The following is a 25,468-nucleotide window of genomic DNA, read 5'->3' as shown; positions in this document are numbered from 1 at the left end:
TTCTTTTATGAGGCTTTTCATTTGCCCAATTTCCTATTCTATCATCAAAGTTCTGAATTATGTCTCTTGCTTATAAGCCCTTTATTTATTATCTTTTTCCCTAAGTCCTTACTAGAGAGTAAGTGTTACAGAAATAGGTACTCTATTTTTTAATGCTGCTACATTTACAGCACAATTCTATTTTTTGCTAATCCAAAGCCAGATTCTTTGCTTACGATGTTAAAACCATAGCACCATAGGTAAGACCAAACCTAGGGAATCTTTCATTTAAATTCCCTAGCCACCACCTTTTCTTTGGTGCCCCTCATAACACATTCTCCCTGGTGGCATACCATTACTGTACTTTAGGAAAATGGCGATGGTGAAGGGGCAGATTTTGCTTTCCATGCTTGCTGTGAATTCGGGGTCTACTGTACAAACGATGCACAGCGTCTCCATCACCAGGTTGAGGACCTCTGAGCTGAACTGGGCTGCTAGGTGAATTAAGCCATCCAGGATGCTGGGGAGGAAGGGCTGGAGCACATGGGTACTCTCTGATACTTTGAGTTGGTCACAATAACTAGAGAGAGACAGATAAGCAAGAATTATTTTAAAAATTCAATTCCTGGTTTTCCCAATCAATCTCACATATTATAGCATTTATATGTGTAGCTTTATAAAGCTAATTCTAAAGTTAGGTAAGTTTCTACTTCTTTCTGGATGTATTATATAAACATTAGAACCACCATTTCTATGTTCTCTATTTATTTGACTTTTGCTATTTTCTTTAAAAACTCCTGCTTTTTTTCTTGAGGTTTTTTTTCTGCATCCTGAAACGAGCTTAATTATATAAACTTTTTTTTTTTTTTTTTTTTTCTTGAGACAGAGTCTCGCTCTGTCGCCCAGGCTGGAGTGCAGTGGCCGGATCTTGGCTCACTGCAAGCTCTCCTTCCCGGGTTCACGCCATTCTCCTGCCTCCTCAGCTTCCCGAGTAGCTGGGACTACAGGCGCCCGCCACCTTGCCCGGCTAGTTTTTTTGCATTTTTGTAGTAGAGACGGTGTTTCACCGTGTTAGCCAGGATGGTTTCAATCTCCTGACCTCGTGATCTGCCCGTCTCGGCCTCCCAAAGTGCTGGGATTACAGGCTTGAGCCACCGTGCCTGGCCTTATATAAACATTTTATTTACACTTTCAAAATCAGCCTATTAGCTGTAGGATTTAAAGTTCCCTTATAGTTTTACTGTATTAGCCTCTTTTCAATCAACAAATATTTACTGAATGTCGCTTACCATGTCCAAAATGATACAATTGTTAAAAATACATTGTCTAGGAACAGACACTGTGGCTCACGTCTATAATCCCAGCACTTTGGGGGGGCCAAGGCAGGCAGATCACCTGAGGTCAGGGGTTCAAGAGCAGCCTGCCCAACATGACAAAACACCATCTCTACTAAAAATGCAAAAAAATTAGGTAGGCATGGCATTGCGCACCTGTAATCTCAGATACCTATAATCTCAGAGAGGCTGAACCATGAGAATCACTTGAACTTGGGAGGCAGAGGTTGCAGTGAGGCAAGATCATGCCACTGCACTCCAGCCTGGGTGACAGAGCGAGACTGTCTCAAACAAAAACAAAAACAAAAACACAACAACAAAAATTATCTAAGTCTTTACTTTTGTTTATCGTTACAATGGCAATAAGTTAAAAGGCAATAAAACATTGTTTCTCTATGTTAAAAGAATCTAATATAGAAACAAGGCACTTAGCAGTACTCAATAAGTGGTTCTTCTCTTTCTTTCTTTATTTTTATTTTTATTTTTTTGAGACGGAGTCTCGCTCTGTCGCCCGGGCTGGAGTGCAGTGGCTAGTTCTCAGCTCACTGCAAGCTCCGCCTCCCGGGTTTACGCCATTCTCCTGCCTCAGCCTCCGAATAGCTGGGACTACAGGTGCCCGCCACCTCGCCCGGCTAGTTTTTTGTATTTTTTAGTAGAGACGGGGTTTCACCGTGTTAGCCAGGATGGTCTCGATCTCCTGACCTTGTGATCCGCCCGTCTCGGCCTCCCAAAGTGCTGGGATTACAGGCTTGAGCCACCGCGCCCGGCCCTCTTCTCTTTCTTTCTTTTTTGAGATGGAATCTCACTCTGTTCCCCAGGCTGGAGTGTAGTGGCATGATCTCGGCTCCCTGCAACCTCTGCCTCCCAGGTTCAAGCGACTCTCCTGCCTCAGCCTCCTGAGTAGCTGGGAATACTGGGAATACAGGCACCCGCCACCACGCCCAGCTAATTTTTGCATTTTTCGTAGAGATTGGGTTTCACCATGTTGGCCAGGGTGGTCTTGAACTCCTGACCTCAGGTGATCCGCCTGCCTTGGCCTCCCAAAGTGCTGAGATTACAGGTGTGAGCACTGTACCCAGCCAATAAATGTTTTTTTCTTAACTTAAATGTTTTATTTTAAATGTCTTATAACCGTATTATTTGTGTCGGCTTTCCAAGGTCCACAATGACCAGTGAAACTGTGGGCTTTAATCTCAGATCTGTCCACAGACTTTTTGATTTTTGGTTCATAATGTTTGATTCCAATACTACCCTGCTCTGACCAAACTTCTCCTAAAGAGCTGATGTGGAACCTGGCTTTGGTCAGTTCTCAACTCCTTAGACTAGCTTTTGGATCCATCCCTCGACCAGCATTTATCTGTCCTCTCCCTCCCTCCATTTCCCACTTCTATTCTAAGGGTTTATAGTTACTTTGCCCCTCTAATGAACTTGAAACTGTACAGTATGGTAAATCATAGAGTTTGCATCATCTGTCTACATCATACTGGATCTTGTATGCCATGCTAAAAGAGGTTGGACTTTATTTTGGAAGTCGGTGTTTCTTTAACTTGTGTTACTCCTAACACCTCATCTTCTCTTTACCCTAAAGTCTCCAGGGGAAACTGATGTCCCAGGAAAATATTATATATTTATCCTGTGGCTTCCTATACTGCCTGATATAATACGACTTTCTTCTGAAGTACCTCTATCTCAAGTTTGAAGAGAATAACTGGGAGCCACGAATGATTTTTTTTTTTTTTTTTTTGAGATGGAGTCTCGCTGTGTTGCCAGGCTGGAGTGCAGTGCCATGATCTCGGCTCACTGCAACCTCCACCTCCTGGGTTCAAGTGATTCTCCTGCCTCAGCCTCCTGAATAGCTGGGACTACAGGCATGCACCACCACACCCAGCTAATTTTTTTTTGTATTTTTAGTAGAGATGGGGTTTCACCATGTTGGCCAGGATACTTTCGATCTCCTGACCTTGTGATCCGCCCGCCTCGGCTTCCCAAAGTGCTGGGATTACAGGCGTGAGCCACCGCGCCTGGCCGTCATGAATGATTTTAACAGCAGGAGCAAGAAAATCAGTTTTCTATTTTAGAAAGATCAACTTGACAGCTCAAATAATATGGTCTGCAGAAGTGTGAGGCTGCAGATAGATCAATCAGGAAGCTGCTGCGTAATTCAAGGAAGAGAAATAGCACAATCAGGGTAGTAGCAAGGGAAGATGGGAAGGAAGAGATGAGAGGCCAAGGAACCAAGATCTAAAAGGCAAGTATCTGAGATCTCTATCTTCATTAAAACAGGGAATTCAAGATCTTTAAGTTCAAGATCTAAAGTTACAAGATTTCTACCTTTAATAAAAAGGAAAATACTGGTAGGACAGGCCTGAAGGTGGTAACAAGCTCAGTAGTAAATGTGTTGATTTTCAGGTACTTGTAAGATATCTATCCTGGTATGGATAGTAAGCAATGAATACATTAGTTTGTAGCTCAGGAGAAAGTTTGACATAAATTTGAGTTAAAAAATGTGAAACAAGTATAATTATTTGTCAATCAGTATCTTGTTTCAGAGATTATTTAAGGGAGTTTGCAATGATACATAAACCATGACATGAAGGAATAAATTAAAACTGGGGCTAAGGAAAAAAAGCAAAGCAACGGTGGAATGCTGATCATTAAAAGGTTACTAATGACATTAGAAAAGACAGCTGCAGGCTGGGCGCGGTCGCTCACGTCTATAATCCCAGCACTTTGGAAGGTGGGGGTGGGCGGATCACCTGAGGTTGGGAGTTTGAGACCAGCCTGACCAACATGGAGAAACCCTATCTCTACTAAAAATACAAAATTAGCCAGGTGTGGCGGCACATGCCTGTAATCCCAGCTGCTGGGGAGGCTGAAGCAGGAGAATTGCTTGAACCCAGGAAGTGGAGGTTGCGTTGAGCTGAGATCGTGCCATTGCACTCCAGCCTGGGCAACAAGAGCAAAACTCTGTCTCAAAAAAAAAAAAGAAAAAAAAGAAAAACAGTTCCAATAACATGACAGGGACGTAAGCCAGTATGCAATTGGCTAGTAAACTAAACAGGAAATGACCAAATGGAAACTCTTTATTGAAAGATAGCTAACGATCCATTCATAGGACAGGTCTTAACCCGGATCCACAGATAGGCTTCAAGGAATTCAGTGTTTGACAATGAACGTAAAATTTTCTAAACACATATGAGTGTCCATTTTTCTGGTCTGAATATCCATAGCTTTTGTCATCCTTCAGAGAGATCTGTTAGATCTCTCAAGAGAGTGGTTACTAAACCACTACCCATGTGGTCCAAGAGATATGAACATTAAAAATAAAAGTTTTCTTCACAGTTCTTCTGATTATAAAAGTAATATAAACTTGTTGAAACAAACAAAATGTTTTATATATATAACAGAGAATGAAAGTTCTTTGTACTCTAATCTCTCCCAGAGAGAATCAAGGTCGATAAGTATGCCTGATAGGTACTGCTGTCTACCTAAAACACTCTGGAAAGTAATGGGCTTATTTTACCCAAAGTACTTTCACATTCATACCAAACGCCTCTCACAGCTTGCAGCTGCAAACATTTCCATAAAATTACAACACAAAGTGGATAATTCTCCAATGGAATCAAGTTTCACAAAGGTCAGAAGCTATACAGGCAGTGACCACAGGTACACACTCAGAAAAACCCTTAAAATAATATTCATGACTTAAGCAGCCAGGGCTCTCTCTTCTCAGACTTTTACAATGGTCTTAGAGCTTTCTGAAAAGCTATACTTAGTTTGCCTCTTAAGATAATACTTCTAATTATTTTAGAGCCAAAGATCTGCTTCACCTAGATTGAAGCAGAAAAAGATGGGACTCTGTTTATGGTCATAACATTAAGCATTTAATTAAAACAGGCAGTTCTTGAATGCTTTCTAATGACACATAACACGGCATCTCAAAAGGTACTCCTCTGCCTTAAAAGGTATGACAGAGCAGGCACATGGAAAATAAATTTTGTGTTGGTAGTTTTAGGATTCAGTTGAGATGTTTAAGTTTGAGACTAAAATATTCCTTAAAACAACAATGGTCCTTCTAGTCTGTGTAGGAATATAAATAAATGACTTTTGATCCATTAGTAACACTAGCCTTAAAAAAGACAGTAAAACTGGGAAAAAATAAGCAGTGTTTCTAGGTCACATTATCCCAGATTTGGTTTCTAATATAAATATAATCAACCAACAAAATGATGTGGACTCGAATCCTCCTTCTATCATTCATCAATTGTGCAACCCTGTGCAAAACATTTTTCTCTCCAAGCCTCAGGTTCTTTACCATTAAGAGATGATTCCAGAACTGGAGTGAATTTAAAGAGGAAGAGGAGCAGAAAGAAACAGGACATCTTCTAGACTCATAAAATCCATGTCCCTAGCATGGTTTCTTTCCCTGTCCTTCCAACATTCACCCTGAAGGAGATCATTAGCAGGGATTTCCAAGCAACATAATTCATTGGAAAACTGTGATTTGGTATATCTAACCTGAGCAACTTTCCCTTAAGATAATTATCACCCTAGGGTAGCATACTCACCCCCAGATGGCTCTCACTGCAGAAATTCGAACTGACGGGGGCTGTGTCTCGTGAAGACCACTAACTGTTGCCTGTAGGAACTGCTGGATCAGTTCAGGGGACATAGCAACAGTGAACCGACTGGCAGCCCAAAGTGCCCGGCCCAAGAGGAAAGGAGACACTGGGAGAAAGACAGAGCAATTAGGGGCTGGAAATGAAAATTCCTATTACTTGTCCTTTCTATTTCCCACATTCATTCCAATTTTTTTTTTTTTTTAGATGGAGTCTCACTCTGTCACCCAGGCTGGAGTGCAATGGCGCAATCTCGGCTCACTGCAACCTCCGTCCCCCCAGGTTCAAGCAATTCTCCCGCCTCAGCCTCCTGAATAGCTGGGATCACAGGCACCTGCCACCACGCCTGGCTAATTTTTTGTATTTTTAGTAGAGATGGAGTTTCGCCATGTTGGCCAGGCTGGTCTAAAACTCTGGACCTGAAGTGATCTGCCCGCCTCACCTTCCCAAAGTGCTGGGATTACAGGCGTGAGCCACTGCGCCCGGCCCTCCATTCCTCAATTTTTTAGAAGTAAATGGATGCTACATAATATGTACCACTTATTTGAGAGAAAAAGCGTAACCTTGTATGATGAAAGCAAATGTGTGACCTGTGGTACAAAATCAATTTCCCAGTTTTCCCTTGACTCTTGCGAGCAAAGTAGATCTTGAATACTATTGGACTAAAAGGATTTTACCACCCCAGTCCTCACCCCGAGCTCTCATTATTCCTTACCTGCACTACTAGTTAATCTTTTTTTTTTTTTTGGAGGTGGAGTTTCGCTCTTGTTGCCCAGGCTGGAGTACAATAGCGTGATCTCAGCTTACCACAAACTCCACCTCCCGGGTTCAAGCGATTCTCCTGCCTCAGGCTCCCCAGTAGCTGGGATTACAGGTATGCGCCACCATGCCCAGCTAATTTTGTATTTTTAGTAGAGATGGGGTTTCTCCATGTTGGTCAGGCTGGTCTCGAATTCCCGACCTTAGGTGATCCACCTGCCTTGGCCTCCGAAAGTGCTGGGATTACAGGACTGAGCCACGGCGCCCGGCCCACTTAATCTTCTAAATGCCATCTCCATTGTTGTTTATTCCCACTTTTGGACCACTCTTTTTTTTTTGAGACGGAGTCTCGCTCTGTCACCCAGGCTGGAGTGCAGTGGCACCATCTCAGCTCACTGTAACCTCTGCCTCCTGGGTTCAAGCGATTCCCCTGCCTCAGCCTCACGAGTAGCTGGGATTACAGGTGCATGCCACCACGCCTGGCTACTTTTTGTATTTTTAGTAGAGACAGGGTTTCACCATGTTGGTCAGGCTGGTCTCAAACTCCTGACCTCAAGTGATCTACCTGCCTCGGCCTCCCAAAGTGCAGGCATGAGCCACCGCGCGGCCTTGCACCACTCTTAAAACTTTAATTATAGCTCTGATCATGTCATTCTTCTATTTAAAATCTGTCAATGAATTCCATAGTCCACCAAATAAAGATTACCCTAGTCATCATGTTATTCAAGGCTCCCTAAGATCAGTGACTCTAGCATTACCTATGATTTCCCTTTATGGTTTCCAAACTCAAGTACACATCCCTCCTTAGCAACTTACATTTTACTCTCCCAGCTCTCTGCCTTGTTCATAGTGCAAGCCAACATATTCACCTCCTTGCATTACTTATTTATTCATCTCTTAGGCTGAAGCAATTCTAACTATCTCTGTGCCACAGTAATTCTGTCTTTAGTGTTCTTACATGTTATATATATTGTTTGATAGTCTAGCCACTAATTTAAGGATTACTACCCTTGTTTACTATAAGCTGCTGAGGAGAGACTATTCTTATTCAGCTTGTCACAGGGCTTAACTTGGTTACTCACACAATAAACATCCTGTTGACAGAAAACATTGAACAGAACCTAATAAACTGTGCCAAACAATTACACAATACAGATGCTCCTCTGCGTATGATGGGGTTACTTCCTAATAAACCCATCATAAGTTGAAAATACTGTAAGTTAAAAATGCATTTAAATTTAATACTGAACATCACAGCTTAACCAAGCCTACCTTAAACATGCTCAGGACACTTACATTAGTGTAAAGTTGGGCAAACTCATCTAACACAAAGCCTATTTTATTTTATTTTTTTTAATTTTATTTATTTATTTTTTTGAGACGGAGTCTCGCTCTGTCGCCCAGGCTGGAGTGCAGTGGCTGGATCTCAGCTCACTGCAAGCTCCGCCTCCCGGGTTTACGCCATTCTCCCGCCTCAGCCTCCCGAGTAGCTGGGACTACAGGCGCCGCCACCTCGCCCAGCTAGTTTTTTGTAGTTTTTAGTAGAGACGGGGTTTCACCGTGTTAGCCAGGATGGTCTCGATCTCCTGACCTCGTGATCCGCCCGTCTCGGCCTCCCAAAGTGCTGGGATTACAGGCTTGAGCCACCGCGCCCGGCCAAGCCTATTTTATAATAAAGGGTTGGATATCTCATATAATGTATTGAATACTGTACTGAAAGTGAAAACAGAATGGATGTAAGGGTACTTGAAATACGATTTCTACTAAATGCATATTGCTTTGGCATCACTGTAAAGTTGAAAAATCGTAAGTCCAACCACTGTAAGTGAAAAACTGTTTATAACTTTATATAATGTACAGAAGCAGTTCCCAAAGGATGGTCCAGAAATTCCCTAAAGTTAAAACTATTTTCGGCCGGGCGCGGTGGCTCAAGCCTGTAATCCCAGCACTTTGGGAGGCCGAGACGGGCGGATCACGAGGTCAGGAGATCGAGACCATCCTGGCTAAAACGGTGAAACCCCGTCTCTACTAAAAATACAAAAACTAGCCGGGCGAGGTGGCCGGCGCCTGTAGTCCCAGCTACTCGGGAGGCTGAGGCAGGAGAATGGCGTAAACCCGGGAGGCGGAGCTTGCAGTGAGCTGAGATCTGGCCACTGCACTCCAGTCCGGGCGACAGAGCGAGACTCCGCCTCAGAAAAAAAAAAAAAAAAAAAAAAAAAAAAACTATTTTCAAAGTAATACAGAGATATTAGTTTTTTCACCTTCATTCTTTCTTTTTTTTTTGAGATGGAGTCTCGCTCTGTTGCCCAGGCTGGAGTGCAGTAGCATGATCTCGGCTCACTGCAACCTCCGCCTCCTGGGTTTATAGCAATTCTCCTACATCAGCCTCATGAGTAGCTGGGATTACAGATGCGTACCACCATGCCCACCTAATTTCTGTATTTCTCAGTAGAGATGGGGTTACACCATGTTAGCCAGGCTGGTCTTGGAACTCCTGACCTCATGATCTGCCCACCTCAGCCTCCCAAAGTGCTGGAGTTACAGGCATGAGCCACCAAGACCAGCCTTGCTTTCACTGTTTTTTTTTTCTTTTTTTTTTTTAATTTATTTTTTTGAGACGAAGTCTTGCTCTGTTGCCCAGGCTGGACTGCAGTGGCGTGATCTCGACTCACTACAAGCTCTGCCTCCTGGGTTCACGCCATTCTCCTGCCTCAGCCTCCTCAGTAGCTGGGACTACAGGCACCCACCACCACGCCCAACTAATTTTTTTTTGTATTTTTAGTAGTGACGGGGTTTCACCATGTTAGCCAGGATGGTCTCGATCTCCTGACCTCGTGATCCGCCCACCTCGGCCTCCCAAAGTGCTGGGATTACAGGCATGAGCCACCACGCCCGGCCACTTTCATTCTTTCACAAGTATACAGTGTAGTTTTCCAGAGGTTATATGATATGTGATATTCATGGCTCTGACAGCCAGTGGAATGCATGTTTCCATTTCTTTTATTTTAAAAAAAATCTCAGTTTTAATTTTTAGTATAGTAAATATTAATAAATCAAAGCCACATAAAAATGTCTTTTAAATTGTTGATAATTTGTAACCAAAAAGTTTCAGAATGGTGGCGTAGAAAAGGTTTTAGCTACAGGCAGGATTAACAAATGATATATGCTGAGCCTTTTTCCAGTCTAAATAACATATTCTAAAATTTCCAAAGTCTTTGAAAAATCTTTGCTAGGGTAAACTCTACAAGAAATGTGTTAATGGGCTTCAGAAATCTTTCAATGTAATTATGGGATGCCTACTCAAGGCACTTGTAGGATACAAACATTAGACATGACTTCTACTCTCAGAGACCTTACTAGTAGGAGTAAGAAAACATATTCAACAATGCAGCATATGATAAGTACAGAGTGAAACAGGATATTCCCAATGGATCTGAGCTCTGGATGTACAACCATTTTAATTTGTGATTCAGAGAATGGAAGTGATGGAGTGAGATACCCGATAATAGATTACCTATTTAAAATCACAGAGCAGAACATTTTCAAATGACGTAAGCTACTCCCAGAACTATCCTATGGAGACGAAGTAAATGGACTGAAAACAGAGCAAACGATACCAAACGTTCCATGATTTAGGTACTGAGAGAGAAAGCAAAGGCAGTGTTTTGGGATGGGGATCTGGCTCCAAGGATGAGGAAAGGCATGGCACGGCAGAAGCAAGTAGCAGAAAATGCCACACAGACAATGATTCTTAGCTACTGCTCTGTATTGTGGAAGAAATCGGTCTAATAGTAAAGGGCTACTTTTTTTTTTTTTTTTAACTGAGTCTTGCTCTGTCACCCAGGGTGGAATGCAGTGGTGTGATCTCGGTTCACTGCAACCTCCGCCTCCTGGGTTCAAGTGATTCTTCTGCCTTAGTCTCTTGAGTAGCTGAGACTACAGCCTCCCGCTACCACACCCGGCTACTTTTTATATTTTTAGTAGAGGTGGGGTTTCACCAAGTTGGCCAGGCTGGTCTTGAACTCTTGACCTCAGATGAGTCACCTGCCTCAACCTCCCAAAGTGCTGGGATTAGAGGCGTGAGCCATCACACCTCGCCTGCTTTTTTCTTTTTAAGACAGACAGCTAACATGGAATGAGAATGGAACACTTTAATTATTTGGATATTGGCCAAAAATAAAGTTTGAGAAAAATGACAGGAAACAAACAGGAAGAATGTGCCTGATACAGAATGCTTCAACAATGGGAGCAGAACTTGATAATTCTGAAGGTACAGCAACCAGATTTGCAATCCATTCAAATGCGAAAAACAACCACAACAGGGAATGCCAATTTGGGAAGAAACATAAACATCATGGAAGAATTATGAACTAGGCAATATTAGATTGTTATTAGGTGAAGCTTAAGTCAAGGTCTCTGGGCTGTTTTAGAGGTTTGGATGAGTTCAAGCTGTAGGGTGCAAACAATTTTCACTCAAAGGACACAAGAATATCTGGCCTACCGGTCTAAGTGAACAATATAACCAAGTTAATGACAGGTCTAAAGAGCTTCTAGCATCTGGCATGTGCTGAAACATACCTGAGAGGTTGAGGTCTGCAAGGATGACATTGGTCAGGAACCCATGCATGTCAAAATGAATCCTGCCATTTTTCACACTGTCAGTGATGATGGCCTTCACTGAGCCTAGGGCAAGCATGCATGCCTCATGGATCTTCCACCTGTGAAAGGATACTACAGCCTAGTAAAACATACTACACTGCCAAAAAAGATAAATATTTGAGGAAAGAAGACTCAGAAAAGGGCATTCCAGCACAATCTCTTCTAAAAGAGTCGTTTACCTTAAGCCCTTCCATTCTAACCTACAGCTGAAAACAGAGTGAAATTTTAATAAGAGATTAAATCTGTTATTAAATTAAAACCAGATTTTCAAATTAAGATAAAAATAAATCCATCCTTTCAAGACTTTTTAAGAAGGGGTAAACAAAAGCACCTTAACCAATTAGTGGCTCACTCTTACCAGTGCTCAGTGCCACTGTTTTTGGTTTGCTCGGCTTCTTGTAAATGTCGAGTGGCTGCAGCAGCCAGGGCTGCTGCACTTTCATTCTGGAAATCTGTGGCCACAGCCTACGGAGAGAGAAGAGCTAATAAATCTGTTTGTGCCCATTAAATGCATTTTAGTTGTAAATTGCTTTAGTCATGACTGTTAGAAGTGATTGGTTCAAGCTCTTTTACATACATGTGCAAACCCCGATTAATTGTATTTAAAATGTTATACCAGTAGGTCAGGATCTCTAATGAAATTCAAGTAATATCTGTATTCTGTAGTGCCTAGGCATTGTGAGACTAACCAGTTGGCTCCTTTGGCTATATTCCAGCAAAGTATAAATGAGCAATAATAGATGTAGCTTTGGATGACAATGGACCAAATATTTGCTCTCCTGGAGCGTGATCATAGAAAAATAAGTCTAATCTACTAATTGGAACTGAATATAATCTTTCATAGCTTTTTAGAAATACTAAATGATAATGAGAAGTGATTCATCAACAGAGAACAAATCTCCTACCCAACAAGAAGTAAGTGGCAGTTTCTTCTTAGTATTTAGCCTAGAGACTCTATGCTCTAGCTAGAAGAAGCAAAGAAAATAAAAGCAGGTATTTGGATGTTCATATTTCAGCAATCTGTTTTGTTTTGTTAGGTTTGCCAACCTTTGGTCTGTGCTACAGATTCTTGTTGAAGAGTGAATTAAACTGAAACTTTTTTTTTTTTGAGACTGAGTTGCACTCTTGTTGCCCAGGCTGGAGTGCAATGGTGTGATCTTGGCTCACCACAACCTCCGCTTCCCGGGTTCAAGCAATTCTCCTGCCTCAGCCTCCTGAGTAGCTGGGATTACAGACATGCACCACCAAGCCCAGTTAATTTTGTATTTTTAGTAGAGATGGGATTTTTCTGTTGGTCAGGCTAGTCTCGAACTCCTGACCTCAGGTGATCTGCCTGCCTTGGTCTCCCCAAGTGCTGGGATTACAAGTGTGAGCCACCATGCCTGGCCATAAACTGAAATGTTCTTGATTCAACTACCCTTACTCCATGGAACACTTAATCCTCTGTACAATTCTCCCCCGCACCCTGGCCCTATGGTCTGCACAATTCTTATATCTAATATTTAGTTGTAAGTTAGAACCAATAGCAATGATTTTAGAATTCCTGAATCTCAAACTTCATTTCAGAAACTCTCTTGCATCCCCAATAAAGTCTGAGATAAAGTCACCCAACAACACTGCTCACCTTGGATTAGTTGTCTAGAAAAAAGAAAAGCTCAAGTGACTGATTAAAATTATGTAATTGAAGTATCAAGGTAAACTTACCAGCAACAAGTCTTGAGCTGCTATTCTAACAGTATAGGAGAATGTATCATCATCTTCATCTTCTACAAACTGTTGGGGGTTGGCTGTCCATACTTTAATCTGAAAAGATCAAATTATATCTTTGTGATGCTGCCAATCTGATTCATAGCTTTTCATCAACAGATACAGGAAGATTTCAACCTATTATCCTGAACAAAACTCTAGCCTTTTGCCGGATGCAATGGCTCACCACTGTAATCCTGACACTTTGGGAGGCCAAGGTGGGAGAATTGCTTGAGCCCAGGAGTTTGAGACCAGCCTGGGCAACACGGTGAGAACCCGCCTCTACAAAAAAATTTAAAAAGTCAACTGGGCATGGTGGCATATGCTTGTGGTCCCAGCTACTCAGGAGGCTGAGGCAGGAGGATGGCTTGAGCCTAGGAGGTCAAGGCTGCCATGAGCTGTGTCTACACCACTGCACTCCAGCCTGAGCAACACAGCAAGACCCTGTCCCAAAAAAACAAACAAAACAAAACAACAACAACAACAAAAACCGAAACAAAAACTCTAGCTTCAAAAATCTTTTCTTTTTGATGTAGAGAAACAAATACTATCAAGTAGCAAGGCAGGTAGCAATGGCTATTGCTCTGTTTTAGAATCTGGCTGATTACTAGCTCTCTGCCAATGTCAACCAGCTGTTACCCTTTGACAGATCGATTTTCTGAACAAATTAAGTCTGATGGACTATTTACTGTGAAAATTATGTCAATTCTTGTGCTGTTTCAAACGAGGCATTACCTAATTTTTCAACGTTCTTTGCTGGTTTTGATGACCCACCATCAGGCTAATGGTCTGATCATTACATTTTACTATAGGGAAGGAACAGATTCTCCTAAAAATCAGGGTCTTAGGTTAGTGGTCCTGTGAGATTTTCTAAAGGCAAAAGTGGGCCAGGCACAGTGGCTTGTGCCTGTAATCGCAGCACTTTGAGAGGCCAAGGTGGGCAGATTGCTTGAGCCCAGGAGTTAGAGACTACTAGCCTGGGCAACACAGTATAGTACTTTTCTGCAAAAAAAAAAAAAAAAGAAAATTAGCCAGGTGGGGTGGTGAACTCCAAAACTTTGGATATGGCAATAAAATGATGTCAAACCTTTCCCAGAACTTCACATGAAATTATTCTTCTTGGGGCCGGGCGCGGTGGCTCACGCCTGTAATCCCAACATTTTGGGAGGCCGAGACGGGTGGATCACCTGAGGCAGGGAGTTTCAGACCAGTCTAATCAACATGGAGAAACCCTGTCTCTACTAAAAATATAAAATTAGCCGGGCATGGTGGCACATGACTGTAATCCCAGCCACTCGGGAGGCTGAGGCAGGAGAATCGCTTGAACCTGGGAGGTGGTGGCTGCAGTGAGCCGAGATCATGCCACTGCACTCCAGCCTGGGCAACAACAGCGAAACTCCTTCTCAAAAAAAAAAAAAAAGAAATTATTCTTCTTGTGTCTACTTTTAGAAATAAAGTGTTCACTTGACCAAGACCTCACATTCTTCAAGTTGCACTTTCCAAATACAATATGGTAACTATCTCTCAAATATTATTTACCTGCTCCTCAGTGATTTGCATGTACAGGATAATATAATAAATCAATTCAGGCAAGGCTTTCTTAACAGTGCTTTTGAATTTGCTATTTTCTAGTAGAGCATGGACAAATTCAAAAATGCTAAAGACGAGATTTTCAAAGCCCAGGACTTCACCTGCAGGAAATGCACAAGAGAAGAAATTAATGACAAGAAAGCAAAAGGAAAGCACACATGCTGAAAATGAACTACATAATCTTTGTAAATTAATTGAATATTTCAAGCACTTGCTAATGATTATTCCTGAGGAATTGGGAGAGAGGGCTCAGAAGTCACAAAACGTAATTTTTAGGATATTAAACATTCTTTGGTTTTTCAAGTAAAAGAATCAGAAACACTGGATATATTTTCCAGTATGTCTATTGTTCTAATCTGAAATAATTAGAAATATTAAAACAGAAATGAAAGACTCATTATCTGGGACCCCAAAATAAAACACAACAAAATGCCAGAAGTAGGTTAGATTAAATGGCCTTAAAAGTATCTCTTCCAATGCAGAAATTCTATGATTTTATGAGATTTATGCAACTACCTATCAGGAACAGATTAAAGATTGTCAATTCTCATTTCCCCACATCTAATACATTGAAAATAAACTCAATTAGAAAATACTTAATAGAGTGAAGCCTCTCAAGTTATTGTGTTTTTTTTTTTTTTTTTTTTTTTGAGACGGAGTCTCACTCTGTGGCCCAGGCTGGAGTGCAGTGGCCGGATCTCAACTCACTGCAAGCTCAGCCTCCCGGGTTCACGCCATTCTCCCGTCTCAGCCTCCCGAGTAGTTGGGACTACAGGCGCCGGCCACCTCCCCCGGCTAGTTTTTCGTATTTTTTAAGTAGAGACGGGGTTTCACCGTGTTAGCCAGGATGGTCTCGATCTCCTGACCTCGTGATCCGCCCGTCTCGGCCTCCCAAAGTGCTGGGATTACAGGCTTGAGCCACCGCGCCCGGCCAAAAGGTTATTGTTTTTTATCCCCGCCGTCTCTGGCTTCTTTTTCTTTTTCCCACTAACTGGTATTTCTATAAAGATCAAATAAACAACATACCATCAGAATCCACAGGATCTTCTACTTCTTCTGTGTAATTTACTTCTGTCCTCACATAAGTATGATGAAGAGTAAAGAAACAGAATTTGGAGTCTGTTTTACATATAATCTACAAGGAAACGTTACATATTCCAACACTAAAAGTAGACACCTTAAAAAAGCCTGTGTAAGAAGAGTGGAACCATACGAATGTGAGACCCAATGCAAGATTCCTAACTATAGGTGGTAGTAGCTCCCTTAAACTTTCAAGAAAGGATATAAAGCTGCACTCTCAGTTAGGGTGTTCCAAACAATAGGCAGAATCTGCTGCATGGAGGACACCATGTGCTTTGGGAAGTTTTTCACTAGGGCTGTCACTGCCTAAGAAGTTAAGAGAAAAGGACCCAAGTTATGAGTGATATATAGGAAATAAATGACTTCAGGCCACCCCCTCAAACTCCAAATATTTCATTGGTGTAAGTGTTTACCTTTAGGACCTCCATCTTAAACCCACTGTCAGATGTGGGACCATCTGGTATCTGGAGGGCCTGAACAAAGGCCTCTGTGAACTGCTGCACCACGGGAAAGATCAGGACTTTGGCTGCACCCTGATAACAGAAACCAAAGTCAATGCTGGATAAATCCCTAATCCATGGCTTCAACACATATATATCAAACACTGATATTTGAAAGGCACCTAAAGCACGCTTCAAGCTCCAAGCCTGATCAGAAGAGAATAGCTATAAAGTCAATGAAGGTGTTACCTAAGAGTTCATGTTTCCTTAACCAGCACCTGCAGTTCTTCATCAAAGCCCTCTTAAAAACTATTATGTAAGACCACTTTCCTCCTAACTGCTTCTGAATCACAGGGATTGGTATTTTTCAGCTAGCTTTGCTTCACGCAAGAGGGCCATAAAAGAGTAGGAAAGTTCTGAGTGATGACTACTATGAAAGGGATATAGGATAAGGTGTCTGAAGAAGTAAGACTCAAAACAAGACTAAGCTTTTTGCAAGTTGAAAATTCAATCAGGCCAGGTGTGGCGACTCACACCTGTAATCCTAGCACTTTGGGAGGCCAAGGTGGGAGGATCACTTGAGCCTAGGAGTTCAAGATGAGCCTAGGCAACATAGGGAGAGACCCCATCTCTACAAAAATAAATTCATTAGGCTGGGCACGGTGGCTCATGCCTGTAATCCCAGCACTTTGGGAGGCTGAGGTGGGCGGATCATGAGGTCAAGATATGGAGACCATCCTGGCCAACATGGTGAAACCCTGTCTCTACTAAAAATACAAAAATTAGCTGGGCATGATGGGGCGTGCCTATAGTCCCAGCTACTCGGAGGCTGAGGCAGAAGAATCGCTTGAACCTGGGAGGTGGACCTTGCAGTGAGCTGAGATCGCACCACTGCGCTCCAGCCTGGCGACACAGCGAGACTCCATCTCTAAATTCATTCATTCATTCATTCATTCATTCATTGCCGGGAGTGGTGGCACATGCTGGTGGTCTCAGCAACTCGGGAGGCTGAGATGAGACGACTGCTTGAACCTGTGAGGTTGAGGCTGCAGTGAGCTATGATCATGCCACTGCATTCCAGCCTGGGTGACAGAGCAAGACCTTGTCTCAAAAAAATCCAAATAAATAAAAAAATAAAAATACAGCTGGGAGCTGTGGTTCACGCTTATAATCCCAGCACTATGGAGGCTGAGGCAGGAAGATTGCTTCAGCCCAGAAGTTTAAGACCAGCCTGGGCAATACAGTGAGACCCTATCTCTACAAAAATTTACAAAATAAAATCAGCCAAGTGTGGTGGTGCACACCACACCTGCAGTTCCTACTGGGGGTCGGGGGTGCTGAGGTCAGGGGATCACTTAAGCCCAGGAGTTCAAGGCTGCAGTGAGCCATGATTGCGCCACTGTACTCCAGCCTGGGTGACAGAACAAGACCCTGTCTGGAAAAATAACAATAATAATAATTTAATAAAAATGTTAAATCTATCTCTAATACTGGTTAGTGTGCTTTTTGGTGCTGCTATCATGAAATGACTCACTGCTCTGCATGAATAAAACTTGTAAGCATGAAGTCTGTTATTGATCCAAAGACCCGCTTACCTTTTCCAGCTCCTCCATGTTACAGATCATATGGGCACAAGTGGTAAATATTTCCACGGCTCGGGAACGGGTTCGAATACCATACACCTGGAAAAAAGGTTACAGCATAACAGCACAGCCACGAGATTGGAGTGTGTAGGTATATCTTGGACTAGAAGTAAAACTATGACTAATGAATCCTTACATGAGATTGGGTGCCCTCGAGAAATGGGAAATGTAACTCATTTATGTCCAGGAGGCAGATTTCTGTAATTCAGAGAATGAAAGGTAGCAGAATCATAATGTTGGAACTTACTGGAATGAACCTTATACATGGGCCTCTGTGGGTTCATTTGATTAAAAAATACCAGGCTGGGTAGTGCTTAAAATCCCAACACAGCCAATATATTTCCTTTAAAATGCAGACTATTGGTTGGGGGCAGAGGGGAATAGGGAAGTTACATTATCCATCAAGTATTTACATCTTATTGTAAATGAGTTATCATTCATATACACTCTAATCAAATATATATACAATATATTAAGGGTCTATTATGGGCAATGCAGTGATAGATTGCTTCCAATTACTTAGCTGAGGTAGGCAAGCTTAGGTGGGATAACTCAATAAACTGAGGCTGGAAGTAGCATGAAGGAGGGCACTATTTATCTACCTAGGGGCTACTGGATGCCAGGAAGTACAATATGTGAAGAAATATTTCAGCTATTTCACTCTTTTATCAAAGGCTTGCCCTTGTAGTTGAGTGAAAGGTCTAAGGTTAACGCAGATTCAGATCCAGATCTTTGTCAGTTCTAGTCTTTAGGTATTGAGATCAGTTGCAAACACCATAATCTCCCACCTGAAAGGCTGGGGGCTGAAGAGAGCCTGAACTCACTATAATCTTGGAGCTGAGATTTCATACCTCAGCCATGGTGAAGATCTTATACATCTCTGGGAGAATGACAGGAGCAACAAGTGGCATCTGTGTGTCTGTCACTTCTCGAGTGAATTCTACAAAGAAAAAAGTAGTATTGCTTAAAAAAAAATATTGCTTCATAAAGATATTAAGGGTGATATTTTCTGAACTGCTTCTAGGTGGCAGTTCCCAAACAGACAGCACACAGGTAAAGACACTGGCCTGGTGGTCTCATTCTGTGAAAGCAAAAGTAGCAAGAGTTACTGATTATTTGTTAGAAGGAGAAAGAATAACATGGAAATAGAGAAAAATATAAGAGATTAAAAAAGAAAACTTTAATATAAATACTGAAAGAAAATCTGTAATAGAACTGCATAAATATCCTTGTGAGGTCAACTTGGGAAAATTCTGTATTAATTTACCTTGTGCTCATCTGTCAACACTTAGTTACACTTCGAGGTTTCTTACCTTTGGTTCTATTTTGAGTACTTTCACTTGGCAAGCTAGTTTGATGCACATAATAAAATATGTACAGACTTACTAGGCCTCAACTCCTCTTTGTATATGTTACTCTTCTCAGTAGATGATATTTATTGACCCAAAAGTCAGAGGCTGCTGCTAACTGGAACAAATAGGAATTTTCTATATAAATGTGGCAAAAAGCAACCTATACACAGAATGAGACTCGAAGGTGACGGAAATATGGGTCGTATCCTTCCCTTCACTTCTTCCAAAAAAACAAAAAACAAAAAACAGAAAACATAAATACACCACACACAAGGTACTGAGACAGCACAAAGAACCCTGGATTCATGTTACAAAGCAGCAGAATAAAAGCCCTTGAGTTCCAATAACTATTCACTTTACCTGATGCTTTTCCACATTATCACTATAAAAATGGACATAGGCGCTGGGCACAGTGGCTTATGCCTGCAATCCCAGAGCTTTGGGAGGCTGAGGCAGGAGGATCACTTGAGGTCAGGAGTTCAAGACCAGCCTGAACATAGGAAGATCTGCCACTACATTAAACAAACAAACAAACAAAAAACCAAAACACTGCGTGTGGTGGGATGTGTCTGTAGTGCCAGCTACTTAGGATGCTGAGGCAGGAGGCTCACTTGAGCCTAGGAAGTCAAGGTTACAGTAAGCTACAACAGTGCCACTATACCTGAGCCTGGCTGACAGAGTAAGATCACGTCTCAAATAAATAAATAAATAAAAATAAAAATAAAGCTAACCACTTGGGACATTTTGGGGAAAGATACACAGCTAGAAACGCAAGTTGGCATTTTCAAGGTTAAGGTACTCCACAATTTTGAGCAATATCGATCCCCATGAGTCAAATGGAGACCAAATACTCAAGGCTGAACTTTCTTTACAGCTGTAATTTCCTCCTCAAGAATAAAGTATGAGCTTTGAATGGTAAGTGAGTGTTCTATTTTATTTAGAAATCCAAGGAAATTAGTCCAAACAAATACGACAGATGGCATAACAAGTTTTTATGAAAAATATAGTATAATTTAATTCTGCTAATAAAATGCTTAACTGCTTTTTACTCTCCTATACTCATCCCTGGTATCAATTTATTAATACTTTATAGGTTTAATTCCAAAAGTTTTCTGAGGTGATTCAGCAAGTCAGAAAAATTCTAGGACTCCAGCAACACCTCAATCTCCAAACTTCTTTGAGAATAAAGAGAAAGCTGTATCTGGTGGATCAAATCTTCTAATCCTTAGCTGCTATGTTTACATTTCCTTTACACCATAAGCCTTAGTTGGTTCTCATCTATAAATAGATAAGTTTAATAGGAAGCCTCATTAAAGGGTAACTGATATAGTATCTTGAAAAACTCTGAAGAGAATCAGTCACATTCTCCTAATGGGCCTCTGTCCAACCACCAATGTCCTGCTATCTTCATGCATGCCTAAGTTTTTGTTGTCAGAGTACAGTCTACTCTCGTTTGAAAATATTTGGAGCAAGTATTTGGGAATGGGGTTGGCTGCCAGCCATTCCATGTCTGGTGACTCCATTACAAAAGGAGACAAATTTCCCCAAGAGTTCTTTCCCTGTGGCTGGCAGAAAAGTGATCTCACTGAACAGTAATTTCCTTAGTCAAACACAATAAGGGCTCTTCAGCATCCAAATCAAGATAAATGTACAAACACCTTTCTCTCCAGGTTTGTCAAAAGAAGCTGAATTTCACGTTGGAAGACTGAGCGGGAACAGGCTTCCTTTCCTTGGTAGAACATGTATCTGTTAATTGATATCCTGGCACTATGAAGTGGTAAATAAAGAATCCTGAAAGGCCAATTCCATGGAGAGGGGTGTATGAAATCACTTGAACAATGAATGAGTCATAAAGGAGAAGTAAGGACAATAAGCAGGGAAGTGAAAATCTGAGCAAGGAACATTTTGATCTTTTTGGTAACTCTGTTCTGTATCTGAGCTAAAAACTGAAGCTTTGTCACAGGCAATCAATACGAATATAGTGGGTAATTCAAAAAGGCTGCTGAGGCATGGGAAGAGGTGATTTTGAAACAAAAGGAGAAGAAAGATTTGCATTTGACAAAGAGTTGATATTATCTACCATTAACATCACATGGACTAGCAAAATTGGGCTTATGTGCCAAGTTCAGTAAACTGAGATTGAGAGAGAATCAAACTGGCATTCACAACTAGGTAAGAAAACATTTCAGGTAAGCTAGCAGGTCATAGAGAAAGAGATAAGATATTGGTGGGACTTCTACAAACCTACATGAACGAAGGAGAAAGATGATTTCTAAAGGATCAGCACAGGATGACTAAAGGCCAGGTAAGAATTTCTTGAAGGCAAAACAGAGCAGTGACTTCATCTAGGGAATAAGAAGCAGGGAGGAACTTGCAAAGGACTGGGAAACTCAGGCCATCCCTAAGGATATATGAAAGCAGATTCTGAGAGGGATTGATAGCTTTATCAGGTTTAAAAGAGATATCCATCAAATCTCTTTGAATTAAAAGTTGAAGTATTTTTATCAACTTCTCAGAACAAAGAGAAGGAAAAGATACTGAGACTACATATTCTCTAACTGGCTAAATGAAGGTCAGGATTGTATGGCTATACTGTTTTTATCTTCTTTTTAAATATTTCTATAAAAATTCATTTTACATTTCTTAACTTTGCCTAGGTTGAACTAAGTGGAAAAATAATATATAGTAATAAACTTTACTGAACAAATAAAGATAGATTAGCTAATTTAAACTATACCAAAAGCTCCTTTGATGCAGATACTACTATCATTTTAATTTTATATAGAAGGAAACTCAGGCTCAAAGAAGGTAAGTGAAGGATCAAGGTGAAGCCCCTACAAAAATTCAAAATCTGAATACTCAATCTCTATGCTAATACTGTATCTGTAAGTGGTAGGTTTGGCAGTAGAAGTAATACTATACAAACTTAACTCCCTAGAAAAAAACAATGGAGCTGGAGGGTAGATGCCGAGATAAAAACTAGGAGGGAGGAATAACATCAGCAGCAACTCCTACTGATCCAGGCCGTTATATTACATAGCTTCTGGTAATACTCCTGTCCCTTGAGATCCAAGTACCAATACCAGGGAAAAGGGCTTCTGGTACCTGTCAGCACACGCATGGCTCCATGGACGGCATTTAAGTCTCCGCTCACCAACATCTCCATGAGCAGGTTGAAGAGTTGGGGCCAAGCTTCAGGCCAGTCCCAGTGGGCAATGGCTGACACTGCATAGGCCACACTGGAGCGCACTTTGCTTATCGATTCTCTCAACCCATTAGGCAATAGCTCCCGGATAACAATTTTTGCCTGTAAGGGATAAAAGTCCACCTGCTATTAGATCAGGTTATAAGTGACTGGCAGAGCCCAGTTCAGTTGGGAACTGTGTTGGAAAAACAATGAGTACAATACAAGGTACTGCAATGAGTACAAGGTACTGCATAAACTTGCAATGAATTGTCAAGTTTATATGTAGGAGTTTTAGAGAGGAGTCTTCTCTAAAACTCCTATATATAAACTTGACAATTCATCTGGAGGGTTCATCTGTGATCTCTACACTTATGTCGTCCATTACAGTAGCCACTAGCTACACATGGCTATTAAAATTTTAAAACATTTAAAATTCAGTTCCTCAGTTGCACTAGCCCCATTTTAAGTGCTCAATAGCCATATGTAGCTAGTAGCTATTGTTTTAGACAGCACAGACACAGAATATTTCCATAACTGCATAAAGTTCCAATGGAAAACATTCCTCTAGACCTTACATCTCAAAATTTCTTGGGGACTCAGGATGATTGCACATTATTGCACTAAGTACAAACATTATTTCATTTAATTCTTAAACCCTTAGTTGGTATTTTTATTCTCATTTTGGAGATTTAGGAAATTGAGGCTTAGGAGTTAACTACATTTCCAATGATCTCATAGCTTGTAAAAAGCAAAACTGGAATTTGAACACAGACCAGCCTGATACTTGAGCTCTTTAATGTATATCCCTATGCCCGCAATGCCAGCCAACAATCTCCTTTTCTGCCTAGTCTTGATTGCTCCATGCTGTCAAAGAATGTTGATAATCTAATCTCTTAAAATGGACCCTCAAATCTCCTCAGGTAGACTAATCAAGTAACTGACTTACCCTTTCTGTAGTTTCAGGAGGCCTAAATTTCTCTGATTGGGCACACCAGTGAGTCTCCACATATTGTTTCAAGATGACTGATGCCAGCTGTGAAGAGAATAAGCCAAGTAGTACAGCAAGAAAAAGATTTTTTTCACACATAAAAACTATATACATGGCCTGATACATCTGAAGTCTATCTAAATCTGGCACAACATCCTAGGTTATTTATAAATTGGCCTTATTCTTATTCTTTCCCATAAGGAAGTTTCATTACCAAGGAAAGGGAAACTACTTATAAATTGGGCCAGTCTGGACTTACCTGACGGATTGCCAGTGCCCCCTGGGGATCTACAGTCAGTTCTGCCAAGTGAACACCAAATTCTGAAAGAGAAAATTTTATTGAGTCTAAGAGCACCCAGGAAAGCCATAGCAATTTACTAAGCTCTAACCCTGATGCCAAAAAGATTTCAGAAAGAATCCTAATCTGTTGTTTCAAAAAGCTGATAACTACTAAGACTGACTCCTCCAAGTAAAAGAAACAAGTTGGCTTACAGGACATGCCTTGTTACAATGAAGTTCCAACACGCTCACACTTTTTCCAGTCACCGCATAGCGCCTTCCAGTCATCTTCCCTTCCAAGATGACAATACCTTCCTCTTATACCAATTAATGTGGTAATTGAAACATGGAGCCTGCCGTGGTGGCTCACCTCTGTAATCCCAGCACTTTGGGAGGCCGAGGTGGGTGGATCACTTGAGATCAGGAGTTCCAGACCACCCTGGCCAACATGGTGAAACTCCATCTCTACTAAAGATACAAAATTAGCCAGGCTTGGTGATGCGTGGCTGTAATCCCAGCTTCTCAGGAGGCTGAGGCAGGAGAATCACTTGAACTGAGGAGGAGGAGGTTGCAGTGAGCTGAGATTACACCATTGCACTCCAGCCTGGGAGACAAGAGCAAAACTCTGTCTCAAAAAAACAAAACAGGCTGGGCGCAGTGGCTCACACTTATAATCCCAGCACTTTGGGAGGCCAAGGCAGGTGGATCACAAGGTCAGGAGTTCAAGAACAGCTTGGCCAAGACAGTGAAACCCCACCTCTACTAAAAATACAAAAAAATTAGTCGGGCATGGTGGCGGGCATCTGTAATCCCAGCTACTTGGGAGGCTGAAGCAGAGAACTACTTGAACCTGGGAGGTAGAGGTTGCAGTGAGCTGAGATCGTGCCACTGCACTCCAGCCTGGGCTACAGAATTAGACTCCATCTCAAAAAACAAACAAACAAAACAAAACAACAAACAAACAAAAATGGGACCAAAAACAAAACAAAACAAAAAAACATGGGACCATCTATTCCTGAGGACAACTTAAAAGGTGAGATTTCACGAGCTGCCCAGATATATGCCACCAATTATGAGCTGATTAAGTCCAAGAACACCTGGCTTCAACAAACTTAGTCCTAAAAATGAATAGTTTCCAATAAACAATGGCACTTGAACTGCACATTGGGAGACTGTAAATAACTCTTACTTCCAAATTAAAATTTATTTTTTAAAAATGATTATTAAAATAAATTTTGTTTTAGAGACAGGGTCTGTGTCATCCAGGCTGGAGTGCAGTGGCGTAATAACCTAGGAAGGCTCAAATGAACTTCCTACCTCAGCCTCCCGAGTAGTGAGACTACAGATGCACGCCACTGTGCCTGGATCCAAATTAAAACTTAGATCTAATATATACTTGCAAAGGAGTCAACTATCAAATATTTGTTTGTGAAAAGAGGAGGAAGAATGTAAAACCAACAGTGCATCATAATTTTTACACCTCACATTGTAGGGCTGTGCTATCCAATGCAGTAGCTATTAGTCACAATGGCTGTACCTGTAATGTGGCTGGTGAGACTTGAGATGCCTATAAATGTAATACACACTAGATTTCAAACAGTGTGAAAAAAAGAGGAAAATATCTTTTTATATTGATCAAATGTTGCAATACTTTGTCTATATCAGGTTAAATGAATATAGAGTTAAAATTTAATTTTATGTTTCTTTTTGCCTTTTTAATGCAGCCACTAGAAAATTTAAAATTTCACAAGTGACTCATACTATATTTCTGTTGGACAGCACTATGCTAAAGAATGAACAGCAGTTTTCTAGA

The 25,468-nt window shown here is 41.3% G+C and overlaps 1 protein-coding gene across 3 annotated transcripts in view; it reads right to left on the bottom strand.

Annotated features, from left to right (window-relative positions):
* The window catches only part of IPO9 (importin 9), a 60,621-nt gene that overhangs the window by 16,857 nt on the left and 18,296 nt on the right, over nucleotides 1-25,468 (bottom strand). For all 3 annotated transcript variants that reach the window (XM_033197738.1, XM_033197740.1, XM_033197741.1), the window contains exons 2-15: nucleotides 23,636-23,697; nucleotides 23,335-23,421; nucleotides 22,307-22,508; nucleotides 18,701-18,789; nucleotides 17,802-17,888; nucleotides 16,180-16,299; nucleotides 15,972-16,072; nucleotides 15,713-15,771; nucleotides 14,636-14,787; nucleotides 13,055-13,153; nucleotides 11,709-11,815; nucleotides 11,270-11,409; nucleotides 5,882-6,041; nucleotides 333-559 (exon numbers count right to left, since the gene is read on the bottom strand). In XM_033197738.1, coding sequence (XP_033053629.1) covers nucleotides 333-559; nucleotides 5,882-6,041; nucleotides 11,270-11,409; nucleotides 11,709-11,815; nucleotides 13,055-13,153; nucleotides 14,636-14,787; nucleotides 15,713-15,771; nucleotides 15,972-16,072; nucleotides 16,180-16,299; nucleotides 17,802-17,888; nucleotides 18,701-18,789; nucleotides 22,307-22,508; nucleotides 23,335-23,421; nucleotides 23,636-23,697 — 1,692 coding nt within the window. The remainder of the gene's footprint in view (nucleotides 1-332; nucleotides 560-5,881; nucleotides 6,042-11,269; nucleotides 11,410-11,708; nucleotides 11,816-13,054; nucleotides 13,154-14,635; nucleotides 14,788-15,712; nucleotides 15,772-15,971; nucleotides 16,073-16,179; nucleotides 16,300-17,801; nucleotides 17,889-18,700; nucleotides 18,790-22,306; nucleotides 22,509-23,334; nucleotides 23,422-23,635; nucleotides 23,698-25,468) is intronic.

Source organism: Trachypithecus francoisi, unplaced genomic scaffold (genome assembly GCF_009764315.1).
Source record: "Trachypithecus francoisi isolate TF-2019V2 unplaced genomic scaffold, Tfra_2.0 Lachesis_group5, whole genome shotgun sequence".
In the NCBI taxonomy this organism is placed as follows: Eukaryota; Metazoa; Chordata; class Mammalia; order Primates; family Cercopithecidae; genus Trachypithecus; species Trachypithecus francoisi.
The sequence above is the reverse complement of the archived record's forward strand: the minus strand, read 5'-3'. Positions and strand labels throughout refer to the sequence as shown.